Source organism: Panthera pardus, unplaced genomic scaffold, assembly GCF_024362965.1.
Source record: "Panthera pardus isolate Hobbes unplaced genomic scaffold, ASM2436296v1 HiC_scaffold_6, whole genome shotgun sequence".
NCBI classification, from domain to species: domain Eukaryota; kingdom Metazoa; phylum Chordata; class Mammalia; order Carnivora; family Felidae; genus Panthera; species Panthera pardus.
The window spans coordinates 107,029,699-107,043,762 of record NW_026526991.1 but is presented as its reverse complement, the minus strand read 5'-3'; the positions used below and the strand labels follow the sequence as shown (position 1 = coordinate 107,043,762).

Below are 14,064 nucleotides of genomic sequence, written 5' to 3'. Positions count from 1 at the left end.
CCCCAGCACTGTTGTTTCTTCTCCAGGGCAGTCTCCATGACCTTCTAACAGATGAAAACAAAGATGTAACCGTTGTAAATATGAGTATCAAGTGGTAGTTGTAGACATTGCTGGACGGGATTTTAGTTCCTTTCCAAAAATATATCTTTGGTTAGATAAGGGATGGCTGTTTGAGATTTTGTGTCTTTAAGAGAGAACCTATTTCGAAGAGGCTTTCATGGGGATGTGGGTTTGTCCTTATTGATAGTCTGATTATGGGTAAAGCCCTGAGAAGTTGAAAATCACTTTCTTGGCTGAGCAACTGGCCATGTGTCAGCCACCTGAGAGCCAGGTTTGGATACACTCTTGACTGAAGTGCCACTGGCACTCTGCTCTGGAGTAGAGGAGGAGGGATTGGAATTTAAACCTGGCATCTTGAGAAAAGCGCATCAGCTTGGAGTGCCTTGCATGCAGACTTCTCTGCCTTTGCACCTCTCTTTTTTGGCCTGTTATTGGGTCTGGTCTTACTAGAAGCAGTTCTAAGCTGCTGCTAGAACTAACCCACTCTCTACTGTGAAATGAATGAAGTCATTACTTTTGGACATCAGATTATTTGAGATAGTCTCTTTTCAGAGTCTTAATGCAAGGTCTTCTAAGACCTTGGCAACTTCATAGGAATTTCTCTTTCCCAGGTGCTAAGGGAACAGTTGCTGTCTTGGTACACTTACCCTTTTCACAGAGTGGTATCTCCCATTTGTTCTCGGGGCTCTCCACAGAGGCCTTAAATTTTCTGCATTAAGATGAGGAAACTGAGGGGTGCCTGGGTGGTTCAGTCAGTTAAGCATCCTACTTCGGCTCAGGTCATGATCTTGCAGTTTGTGAGTTTGAGCCCTGCATCAGGCTCTGTGCTGACAGCTCAGATTCTATGTCTCCTCCTCTCTCTGCCCCTCCCATGCTCATGCTCTGTCTCTCTCTGTCTCTCAATAATAAATGGATGTTAAAAAAAATTTAAGATGAGGAAACTGAGACCATAATATGTTCAACTAACTTCTTAAAATTATAGTGAATTGATATTCTAGTTTAGATACAGGGTTAGAACTTTTACCTTGGTCATTTATTCAAAACACATTATTGACACAACAGTTGGCACCAGAAACACAAAGATGACTGGAATAATTCCACTCCCTAGGAGAGCCTCTGGTTTGGGGGTACATTCAGCCCCATGAACAGGAGATAGATGCATGAAAGAGCCCTTCAAGAGGACAGAGGTGGATCCAGTAGGCAGAATTAGGTAGCAATAGGCAGAAGTAGAAGAGAAGGGATGGTCTTGACTTACCTTGTTGAACCATCCTTCTCTTTACCTGCCTTTTATGATTTCGGAGATCAGCTCCACATTGGATTGATTTGATGGATTATATATAGTTAAATGTACAGAATCTCCTGGGTGGTGAGGCATATACATAAACTAATACGTGAAAATAGTTTGCTCAAGGCCCATTGCACAACAGTTACCCCTTTCTGATATTTCACCCTCAGGTATGTGAAAGTGGACAGCCAGATAAGGAAGGTAGAATATTAGCTAGAGCACAGCTCTCATGAGACTTAAGAGAAAACACAACCAGACCCCTGTGCTTTAGAAATGCTCACAACTTCCAACACCAAAGAGGTAGCTATTTTAGTAGGGTGACCCAGTTGACTATTAAGGATCAAGTTGAGTATTATCTGTGAGACAGTACAACACATGAAAAATATATTATCAAGACAGCTATATGATGAACTGGTAAGAATTTTTGTAAGGAAGAGTCAGGTATATACCTTAAAACAAACCTTTTTGCCTTGGCCACATATAGTGACGTGTACCAGGACTTCCATCTGCCAAAAGGCACCTTTGGGAGATACTGTAATAATAACAGGAAGAATAATTTAACATTAGAAAACAGACTTAAGGGTAAAAGTTCCATGGAATCACACAGATGAAGAGCAAAGAGCTGTGGTGGAGAAAGAGCCCCTCAGTACCCTGATGAAGGGAGGGCAAGTGCCCTCAGCATTCCTGAGAGACAGCATTCCAGTCTGCATGAGCCCCCGTTCCCATGCAGGTGTTTTTTGTTTTTTTTTTTTTCTGACACTGTTCTGATTTGATCCCTGTTGGGTTTTTCCCTTCTTGGCATCTGTCATGTAATATTTAGCACAGAATTTCTCAACTCTTGGTAATTAAATGTCTCCAAAGCAACTGAGCTTCCCCTTGAATCCACATAACCTACTTTTCTCTGTGCCCACATAAAAATACAGTTACCCCAATTGAAAAATAAATAGTTCATGAGTAAGGGGCTGTTAACAATTCTACCCTGCATAGTTTAATGGAAGGAGCCCAAGCTGCAGAGTAACACAGCCCTGGGTTTAGTCTTGGATCTGCCTCATTTGAACCTTTGGGCATATTACTTAACATCACAGAGACTCAGGACCCTCAGTGTAATAATAGTAATAATAGTTTTGACAAGAGTGTTGTGACAGTCACTGGCCAGTGTGTGTAGCATACCTGTCATGGTGCCTGACACAGGTAGTTGTCTTTATTCCTTCATCACCTGCTTCAGAAGCAGATTCTTTGCTAGTAGGAAGCCATAGTAGAGTCTCTTGGGGGCTAGATGGTAGAGGGGCAAAAGCCACCTAGCCCTAACAGTGGCTTGGAAACTTCTTTCTTTGGTCTCCAAAGCAAGAGGGTCCTTTTCCATGTACAGCTGCAATGCTTGCAAAGTGCATAGTGCAGAGAATGAGAAATCTCTGTAAAAGGTGTAAAAATGTGAGCCCAGTCAAGCAGAGTCTACTACGGCAAATGAACTGAGGAGCTAAAGAGGGGGAGAGCCCAAATTTGTGGTCCCAGGCACCTTATAATAAGCAAAGAAAGGCGTTTTACAAACTGTAGGGCCTTTTATCTAGCCCTAATAAATCTTTCCTCCCTAGATTGGGTTCTAGGCTGGGAGTGACATCCTAATCCTAAACACAGGCCAAAGTCCTTCTCCCACAGATACCAGATCACATTGTCCAGCTTGACTAGAGCAGTGAGGAAGTCCCTAAGGCAGGTGAAAGCCAAAATGGCACTCAATTTGCATGGTATGTGCTCTGCCTGCTTTTCAGGCTACTAAGCCAACAACTCATATGGAAACTTGAGCTCAAAGCATGATGGAAAGAGTGGATTAATACCCACGGTGATTATTTACTGTTATGACCAGCCCTGCTCAAGTCATTGGGGTCCAGCTGCAGCCTAATACATTCCAAAAGGAAGCAGGGCCCAAGACCCAGGCTTTGTCCCACACAGAGAAACTCTCTGGGCTGGACGGTGGTTCTATTTTAGACCAGCCACCACTTCAGATGGTTTCATCCTTATTTCCCAGTATATGAGGAAACATGAGAGAGTGTAGTTTCTGTATCATTTCCAACAAGAGCAGGGAGAAAACAAAATTAAGACACAAATTCCCCCTGTAGCCTTATAAGGGTTGGGGTTCTGTGTGAGGAGGGACACCCTAATCTCCCAGGGTGATTTTGTGAATGTTTCTGAGACCAGTGAACAATCAGGTAACATAAAAGTCACTGTGACAGATTTTGCACTGGGTCCACGAATTTAGATTTGTACTGCCAGCCTGGTAATTTTCTTCAGAAAACTTTATTTTCCTTAACACCTCCTTGAGACCTTATAGCTCAGACCTAATTCATGACTTGGTGCTTTCCTTTGTGCAGGATTGTGGACAGGCAAGGCTTTGGATGAATGTGTGAGAAGGCCATCTGAAATTAGTTGACCTTCTTTAAAAAAAGAAGTTGCAACAAAAATATCCAGGAACTTTTGATAAGAGAGAGCATCCTTAAGAGAAAAATCTCTGTGTATCAAAATGGCAAGAGTACTTTTTTCCTCAAATGATACTAATCATTGCAAATCACAGGGCCATTTTATTAGAACATGACCACAGTTGAAACCTTTTGACACCTTGAGTCATTGGTTTCTCTTAACAGATATGTGACACCCATAGTCCATCAGAGTGCAGGCTCCCCAAGGGCAGAGATCTTGCCCGTGTTGTCCGCTGGTGTGCCTGAACACCTAGCACAGTGCCTGGCTAGAAGTAGCTTTTCAATAAATATTTGTTGAGCGTATGCTTGAATGAATGAACCGTAGCATCCATTCTACTTCTAAATATGGGGAATATGATGAAAATCAATTATCAATCTCAATTTACTGTGCCTTTCCTAAGTCCTTTTTAGACTTTCAGATTTCATTCAAGCTTTCCAAGCTTATAGGAAAGGAAAAGGAATGGGGAAACAGGCCAGAAGTGAATATGGGCAGAAGGAGAGCATCCCCTCAGTTGCTCCAGTCTCTTAGGTGATACCCTTCACAGTTGCCCAAAGTCCTACAGCGTCCTATGCATCTGGCTCCACCTCGTAATGGGGCATTGCTGCCACTGCAGGAGGAAAAGGGGGAATGGCGCTGCTGCCTGCTGAGGACTGGGAAGGCCCGCCTCGAGAGTGTCATGTACATCCCTCGTGTCCCTTCAGGAATCAGACAGACACAAATAAAGGCTTTTGGCAGCTGTGGCACATCAGCTGAGAGCAGGTTGTCCTGTTAGGAAAAATATTTCTTTCAGGATGATGTATGGAGCTCATGCAGGCAGTGACTGTTCCAAAACAGAGCCGTTAGGTCAGGCCCAGTGCCTTTTTCCTATTTAGGATGCGACCCAGATCCTGGGAGCTGTTTCCTTTTGGTATGTGTGAAGCTGGAATTGGCCTCCAATGACCCGAGATCTGCCTGCCCTGACTTAGTGAAGACTCAGCCTTAGAAATTATTCCAAATCTCTCATCCACTTTTAGCTGGAAAGTCCCTGTATAGTTGCTCTTGCACTGAGGCATGTGAAGTGGAGAGGCCAGGTGGGCCTGAGCCAGCCAGCCTGACCCCACTGGTTACACAGTGACTTGCCAAACCAGCATCTGTCAGCTATTTTTACATCTGCTCTCCTACAGTCTTTGCTCCCTCGAGCTCTTCTGTTGTTGAAAGAGGGAGGATCCAGGGGATGAGGGAGAAGTTCTGTGTTTGTCACAGTGTTATAGCCACTGCCCAGGTCTCCTCCACTGTTACTTCCTTTGAGATCTTAGTTTATCATCCCCATCTGGTTAATCTAGAAGAGAGCCCCTTGCTTTAGCACAGAGAACCAACCATGCTAATTTTGTTGATTTCTTTTTTTTTTTTTTTTAATTCCCCATAGCATTTTGAGGACTCCAGAGCTTATAGAAATTCTTCAAGGAGGATGGAATGTCCTTCCAAATGCCAGATTCTGTGCTCTAAGATGCTCTCATGAAGTTCTGTGCCCTTCCTCTTGAAAACTGTAGTGGGGAGGAGAGAATGGTGAAGAGTCCCAAGGGGGAAAGCAGAATAGGACTCTGTGGAAACACTCCTTCCTTTTCTTTTCTTCACATCATAGGCCTAGGGACAGCCATGGTAGTTTTCTGAAGTAATGCTGTCCTCCTTGGATTCAAATCTTGGCTGCACTGCTCACTGGCTGTGTGACCTTGGGCAGGTTGCTTAATGTCTCTGAATTGAATTTCAGATACCTCATTTCCAGCTATCACCTCCCTTACAAAATTCTTTTTTTAATGTTACTTATTTTTGAGAGAGAGAGACAGAGTGTGAGTGGGGGAGGAGCAGAGAGAGAGAGGGAGACACAGAATCTGAAGCAGGCTCCAGGCTCTGAGCTGTCAGTACAGAGTCCAACACGGGGCTCTAACTCACAAACTGCGAGATCATGACCTGAGCTGAAGTCAGACGCTTAACCGACTAAGCCACCCAGGCGCCCCTTACGGAATTTTTTTTTAAAGCTGGCTAGGCAACCTCCATATTCCTCCAGAACATCTTCTTGACTTCTCTGGGTAGAGTTGCCCTTTTATGTATGCACATAGCACCACATGCATGCATAAGCCATGATACTTGACACATCATACTGAAATGATTCCTGGGCAGGACTGTCTCTTCTGTGACTAGCCCACAGATCTTTAAGAGTAGAGAGTGTTTTAGTCTGCTTTGTTGCTCAAGGTTCTGGTAGAATTTCTGGCACAGAGTATGGTTTTTACCCACTAAAAACAGACATCACGTATTGAGTGTTTCTCTGCATGAGTGTGTTTGTTCACTCTACCTTGAAATTGCTTGGATCTGAATTGATGAGTGTTGGTTGTTTGTTTCCCTGAAGTGGTAGTTCTTATTCTATTTTTTTGTTCCCTAGCTAAAAGAAATACTGATTTTTATTCTCTATCTATGGAGTTCCCCAAAACTTTATACTTGGGTAGTGGCTTCACATGTATTTCACTTTCTTGTCTGCGTTCTGTTTTAAGGACATTTGTCAAAAATACATGATGAGAAGGAAAGAATCAGATGATATTATAGTCAGGGGATCCTTAGCCTTCCCATGTTTATCATGTTGGGTTTTGATGAAGGGAAGGAGCAACAGAGGACAGGAAGACTGATGTTTGGAAATGATGAACCAGTGCATTTGGAGCCTGTGCACTCCAGAGGCCAGGGATAGGGGGGTTGGTTTGAAGGATTCTGAAGCAGCATCCACCTGATGTGCTCCCTGTCTCTTTTTTCTATTACCTGAAGCCCACATATTTCCTAATTGTCCAGATGCTTTGATCCAGCATTATAGCTTATACTTTGGGCAATGGGCCAGGGATGTGTAAAATGCCCCAACTGGAGTTGCAAAGACTAGGACAGGTGGGCGTTGCACAGGGCCCTAGTGAGCCCAAGGATTCATGCTCTGACTCCATCATTAGACATTTACCTGAATTTATAGATGAATGTGCCCTGGGTTTTTCTTTTCAGTAAAGATTCTCTAGTAAATTTGAAAGATGCTATTTGGTGGAAGAACCTGGTAATCCAATAGATGCGCTCAGACTTTATTCTGTGACTACCTGGATTCATAAAATGTTCTTTCTAATGATATTACAGAGAGGTTGAGAACATTGTACACAACAAAAGTGCCAGGCTTCCAGAAGATTTTCTGCACACCTGTCATGTCACAGATATTACTAATTCAATATTCCTACCCCTTTACTTTAGTCCTTCATTACAGAGGTTCTGGCCTTCACCTGATAAGCCACCTGTCACTCACCACTGGGTTGGTATGATGTTGCCTGCCAAAACCCAGTGTTATCTCTTAGATCTTAGAATGGCACCGAAGGCCATGCATGCTCTGTTCCCACCCCAGTCTCTTTCTCTTCACTACCATTTCAAGTACACTGCCACCAGAAAGTCTAGTAATGCCAAGCTGCCATTGCATGTCAGTGTACCTTAGCTATTGCTGTTCCCTCTGCCCAGAATTCCCTTCCCATCTTTGTCAAGTAACTGTTGTTCATAATCCAGAGCAAATGGATACAACACAAACTGGTGCTAAGAATGTTACTGGGCATCAGTTACATCACTTAACTCATATTTGCTGAATCCTGCCCATGTGCTGGGTTTAAGCAGAAGAGGAAGACAATAGGTTTGGAGTGCACACAGATTTGGCATACGTACACATACTTGTATATATATGTATATAATTTCATTCCACATTCATAATAATCATAGGAGCTGAGGGTTGTCCTCATTTATAGATCAGAAAATGCACTGTCAGTAGTTACATAATTTTCCTGAGATCCTTCAGCTTGTCACTCATGGAGTCAGGTGTCTAGCCTGGATTTGTCTGATTCTAAGCTTACAGACTATATCACATGACAGTGAAGACATTAAAGAATAAATATGGTGGGCTTCTTCTGACCAAATTTGAGATAAAAAGGTACATGAAAAAGAATAATAATGGGGGAAACAGGGAAACTTCTAGGTAAAGGAGAGTAAGAAAACATAGTAGTCAAATACAATATTTAAGTTTTTCAAAATCCATGAGTCATGGTGGTACTCAGAGAAATGGGAAAAGTTCTTTACAAAGAATGACAGTGGAGAAGGAATGATAAAAATTTTTAAATCACCATTCATCAATGGATTGGTACAAAAACCACTGGATGAAAGTATAGTGGAACAGGATAGTCCCATGGTTTCTACATTATGACCCCATGGATTACTCATTAATTACAAAGGGGGAAATCCTCTCTTTACAGCAGAAACATGGTTGGGCACCACCATACCCAAGCAGTCAAGCTGGTATCACCAAGAATGAGGCAACCTGACAATATTCCTCCGAACTGTGCAGCAGAAGGGGCACAACATCACCTATGTGTTCTTGTTAAATAGGAAATGTTTACCATGAATCTAATTGTGACAGGACAGACACTTCCATAGTGTGAGAGGTCCTGCAGGCAGCTGGCCTGGACACTGCAGGTTGGCCAGATGCAGGGCATGAGCCTTGACTGGGTCCTGGATCATTAGGGTGGGGGGCAGCTGGCAAGACTCACCTTCTCCATGAAAGCTACTTTAGAGGGGCTGGATCAGTGAAAAGCGCTTCCTTAGCGTCTAGCCCAAGTCCTTTTTACCCCCTCCCCCACAGTCACCACCACCTCTTCCCTCCACTGGGCTTGGGTTCAGGGATGACAGAGGAGACTGAGCCTGCGCCCCCCCCTTAGGGGCTGACTTTTGTTTCTCCTGCTCAGGGAAGGGCTGCCACTCCAGCCCACAGTCCTTTCCTGGCCTCTGTGACCTTACTGACTTTCAGGCTGTCCCTTGTCTGGGTCCCTGGCCTTCATGGAGGGCCTGTCCCTCCTTTCACTGAAATGAGTGGTGGCTCCCTTGGTCGCTTAGATATGCTTGTCAGTGCCCCCTCCCTCCGTGCACTTTCTCTGTCCCCCACCGCATGTATTCATTTCCCTTCACTTGTCCTAGAACTTTGCTGCTTTGCTTGTCTTGCAGGTTCAAGTGTGAATGGCCTGGAAGAGCCTAGCATTGCTAAGAGACTCAGGGGTACTCCTGAAAGGATTGAGCTGGAGAACTACCGCCTGTCTGTGAAACAGGCAGAGGAGCTGGAGGAGGTGCCCGAGGAGACGCAGGCTGAGCACAACCTGAGCAGCGTGCTGGACAAAGGCGCAGAGGAGGACGTGGCCAGCAGGTCAGCCTGTGCCCTGGAGCTCCGGCCCCGCTTTCTCGTGTGCTGCAACATGCCCATGGCTTGCCCTAGCAGCCTCTTCCCCAGATGAATATACTGCCCTGCTTGTGGGGGGAGGCAGCACCGTGCCCTCGGCATGGGATCTGAGCCAGACTATCGGTGCCACCTACCAGCTGTGTGACACTAGGCAAGTTAAGCAACCTCCCTATGCCTCTGTTCCCTCATCTGTGAAATGAAGGCAATACGAGTACTTTCCTCACAGAATTGGTGTGAGGATTCAATAGTATAAAGTGTTTAAAACAGTATGTGGCACATGTAAGTGCATGTCGATGGTGGTTGCCTTTACCACTACTTTGCATGGCGCTGGAGTTTTTACAAAGGACTTCTGTATCCATCACCTCACTTGGTCATCCTCACAGGAATCCTGCAAAGTAGACGAAAACGTTTATCTTACCACTCTGTGGTTAAGGAAACACATGGGGACTAATATTAGGATCAAGGATTGACTAAGGTTCAAACTCAGGTTTCCTGGATCCCAGTCCAGGATTCTTCCTTTTCTCCCTGCTGATCTCCCCCTTTCCATGCAGTTCCGTCTCGTCATCTTGTTAGCTGGTAAGAACACAACCCATCGGACTTAATGCAGAAATTCAGTAAGTAGTTCTTGAACACCTACCATGGCCTTAACACTTTGTCTTTCATTGAAAAGGTAACAGGAAAAAAATAAATAATAGTCCCAGGTCCTGCCCTCAGGTGTTGTTTGCAAATTTACTGGAAGAGAAAGGACTTCCACATGGGAACAACAGAAACCTGAAGCAGTGTGCTGTTGAGGGGCAGGTGGTTCAGTAGAAGAAGCTTCAGGGTTGGAATTAGGGGCTTCTGTGAGGACACCAGTTCACCCTGCAGTCTTGGGGAAGCCACATCACCTCTCCAGACTTCCTTCTTTCTCCTCTATATAAAGAGAAGAACAGAAAACTTGCATCCCAGGGACCACACACAGCAGCCAGTGATTTTGTGCTTGGCCATCCCGATATTTTAATTAAGTGTAACTGAATGATGCCTGAGGAGGACATGTGCCCTCCAGCCCCCACAGAACTGCCTGAGTTCACTGTCTTAACCCCAGGGCCTCGTTTTCATTATGACCCAGGTCTACCAGGGTCAGTACAGAACTCAGAATGCTCCATGAAGATTATCAAGGACATGGAAAGGGAATAAGATAAAAGCTGGAGTAAAATCACTATTGGTCTGACTGTCCTGCAGGGCTTCTGGGGAGCCCTTACTCTGTCTCCCAGACTAGTGGAGGCTTTGCCTTATCATTGAGACACCAGCGGGATGCTTCTTTGTTGCCATGAGTAAGGAAGGGAATGTGTGCGGTTAAAGAAAACAGTGCTTTTTTTTTTTTTTTTTTTTTTTTTTAAGTTCCAGGAATGTTCTTAGGGTGTCTGCTGGGCAGAGCTACTTACAGCTGCATTCCACCACCTCACACATACTTTGGATCAACTGCTTCTTGGGCTGGCCTCAGAGACAGCATTTCTGTGCATTGTTGGGCAGCCTCCCCCTGGGTACCTACATTTCAGAAGCCATCACCACATACACACTGTTGTCACACGACTACATCTCTACCCAGAACATCCACAGAGCATGTGTTCCTGCTCTGTGTCGATGAGGGAGAGCCCACTCTCTGCAGACCTAATAGCTTAGCCTCAGGGTGAGTGTGGTCAGCCAGCTTTTCTGCCATTGTGATTTTTCCTCCACTGTGATTTGTAAACTAACAGGGAACAAGACAGCAGTATGTAGCAAGGACATTTCAGGAAGGCTACACCGTGGCACATGTAGCAGGGTGCAATAGGAAAGGCAGGATAGAAGAATATGAAATCAGTCTGCATCAAATGGTGTCTGCCTCTTTTTTTTTTTAAGTTTATTTATTTATTACTTAAGCAATCTCTACACATAGCATGGGGCTCAAACTCATGACCTCGAGACCAAGAGTCACATGCTCTTCCGACTGAGCCAGCCAGGTGCCCCAAATGGTGCCTGTGTCTCAAACTCGACAGCAACAAGTGGCATTAGCTCTTTGCAGAGTGAAAAAATGGTCTCTTAAACCAAATTGCCCAGAGGGAGGAGCCACAGATTTTGTCTTATTTCCCTGAGGGCAGTGGTCAGATGCAGACAGTGTATCATGTATTTTCTCCATCTTCCCTGTAGCACCAAGCAGAGTTAGGTGCATTCTCAGCCCTCAGACCTTCCTTGAAGATGAGGAATGACTGTTTTAAGGAATTCACTGGTCCAATCCAGGAACTCACTTTTGACAGGTTTAAAGAACTCTTAACTTCATCGTCTGCTTGGGGGAGCATTGCAGTATCATAATTCAGAGCATGACATCGGAGTCAAACAGACCTGTACTTGAAGCCTTGTTCTACCACGTAGTAGTTATGGCCACATTTCTTGGCCTCTCTGTGCCTCGGTTTCCTCATCTGCAAAGAACACTGCACCTCATTGGTTTGTTATGAGGATGAAAGCAAATAAAACAACTGACACAGTGCATGGTGCCCAGGGAGCACTAAATCATTGCCACCCCTACTGTCACCACCGTAGTGCATTGTAGCTCTAAGCACAATACAGGGGTATCCCTCACGAGGAGGGGCAGGGCCAGTGATTCTTGTATTGGGCTCCTTAAACAGCTGGTTTAAGTGCCACAAGTTGGGTTTGGCTTGGCCCTAGGGTGGTGCTGATCAAACTTTGCTGGCATCAGAACCACCCAGAGGGCTTGTTAAGCCAAAGATTGCTGGGCTGTTTTTTATTCAGTCATTTGGGGTAGAACCCAAGATTTGCATTTCTAAAAAGTTCCCAGGTAATGCTGTGGTCTAAAGACCAAGGATGGCTGCTCTAAATTTCCCTGATTATAAGTGCCACCTGGGACATGTGGTAAAAACGTAATTCCTGGACCCTCCCCTGGAGCAGCTGATTTAGTGGGCTTGGGGTGGAGACCAGGAATACCTGTTTGTTAACAAACCCCCTAGGTGAGTCTTAGCTGCTTTGTGGTTTAGTTTGCACAGAGACTATTGGCCCAGACCTAATTAGCTCCTTGATCCTTCCTTGGAGTGGGGGAGGGGGAGGGGAAGCATCTTCCAAAGGAGACCCTGGAAATAGTACTTTTACTTTCTCTGGAACAGAACAGGTGCCTGAAGACAAAAGAAAACTGGCTTTATGGTTTTAGTTTTGTTTTTCCCTGATTGCCTGTCCGGAAAACTTTGCGCCAGGCAATGAAGATGGCTTGTGCAGTACCCATCTGCTGAAGTCCTCAACTGTTTGCACATTGCTGGCTCTAAAGAACAAGTTAGCACTAGAGCAAACAGGTATCCTTTCCATCCAGATGGGACAACCAGGTTACAGAGGACTCCCCAAAAGTCGATGACAGGCCATCCCAAAGGGGCTTTGCTCTCCATCAGAGTAACACAACAAGGAAAAGCCCCTCCTTCAAGACTCACCAACATAAGTGGAAATTTCTGACCGTTCCCTCTCTTCTCCCTTATCCCTTCTCCAGTGGAGGCAGTAATGTGAGCCATTGCTGAGCAGGATACTGCTTTTAGCGTGGATTAAATGTTCATCATGTAATGATTGCTGGACAACATACATCTTCTCCAGCAGTCTGCTTAGCAGTATAATGTTTACACAGTTGTCAGAGAGGGTGGGATCTAGGAGTGGACTCTCTGATTATGGGTGGATTCATTTAAAAATGAGAGCCATGATTCCCTATTTTCCCTTAAACCATCTAAGAACTTCATGTGCTGTTTGACATAGCAGCCTGCTTCATTCACAGTAGGACCTGCCCAGATTTCCAGTATCCACTTTCTGAAGTTAGACCCAGGCAGCCAGGAGACTGGTCATGATCTTGCTCCTGGGTTTGCCACCCTGACAGCTGCTAGTGGCTGAAGAATTCTTGGGTTCTTGGTGAACAATCCAAGAGGGCACGGTGTGACAGGTGCAGACACCGGAGGGAATCCTGATCTCACACCAATGATCCAACCTTTTTAAGCTTCAGTGGCCTCATTTGTAAAAATGACGATATTAATATATCCTGGAGTCCTAGAGTTATTGTGTAACTGAGTGACCTAATTCATGTGAAGTGCCTTGTGCCACGTGGCACTTCATCAGGGCTCAGTAAGTGTTCGCCATCACTACTGTGATGATCACCATTGGCCTTCTCTGGCACAGCAGAACCTCTGTTCAGCTCATAGAAGTCTGGAGCAAATCTTGTTTTTTTTAGAATCTAGTCCATGTGCCTGCTGGTCTTACTTCCTCCTATCAGGCCCCACCATAGCCTCAGTGAGAAGATGGCATCTGATAGGGAGTTCAGGTAAAGTGCTTTGAGATCATTGATCAGATATAAATTGTAGCAGGGAGGATTTTTGCAAGGTGTCATTGTAACTCAAAGGCTCTGCTCCTACTGATGGACTTCACCAAGGGGCATCAGAGGTATCATCTGACACCTGTGAATTTAGGTAGCAACCTACCCTGGCTTTCTCTGGTTGTGCATCCTTCCTTGCCTTTCTTGGCTGTGCTAGGCACTACAAGCAGCACTTCAGTGAGCCAAGCAGACCTGGTCCTGCTCTCAGAGAGAGTGCAGTCCAGGGGAGGTGGACCTACATCAAACAATAGATTGTTACAAATGCTGATCTTGATAACTATATTTTCTTGTGGCCTTCATCTCCTAGGAGGCTATAAACTGAGAGGTCATGCTCTCTTCCCAAAAGGATAGAGAAATTGTTCCCTATGTTGTCTTTTGTTCTGGCGTAGTGATCTTCCCACTTAAGATGTTTCTAGGCTGATGTCCAAGTAGGGGTGAGGGGGTCTGCCTCACTACAGATTCCTTCTCTGTACCCTTCCCCCAGCCTCTTCAAAGGCCAGACCCAGAAATTCAGGCACTGGGAACAGCCACAAAATGTAAAAATGAGTCTTGAAGTACTGAGTTTACGCTGTGAATCTTGCACGACATAAGGAGCCTGGCGAGATTCAGGGGACTGCT

The 14,064-nt window shown here is 45.1% G+C and overlaps 1 protein-coding gene across 23 annotated transcripts in view; it reads left to right on the top strand.

Annotated features, from left to right (window-relative positions):
• The window catches only part of MICAL3 (microtubule associated monooxygenase, calponin and LIM domain containing 3), a 228,325-nt gene that overhangs the window by 163,731 nt on the left and 50,530 nt on the right, over positions 1 to 14,064 (top strand). For all 23 annotated transcript variants that reach the window (XR_002084566.2, XM_019465075.2, XM_019465079.2 and 20 more), the window contains one exon: positions 8,849 to 9,044. Coding sequence is in view for 22 of the 23 variants with exons in the window: in XM_019465075.2 (XP_019320620.2) it covers positions 8,849 to 9,044 (196 nt within the window). In the remaining variant the exon portion in view is untranslated. The remainder of the gene's footprint in view (positions 1 to 8,848; positions 9,045 to 14,064) is intronic.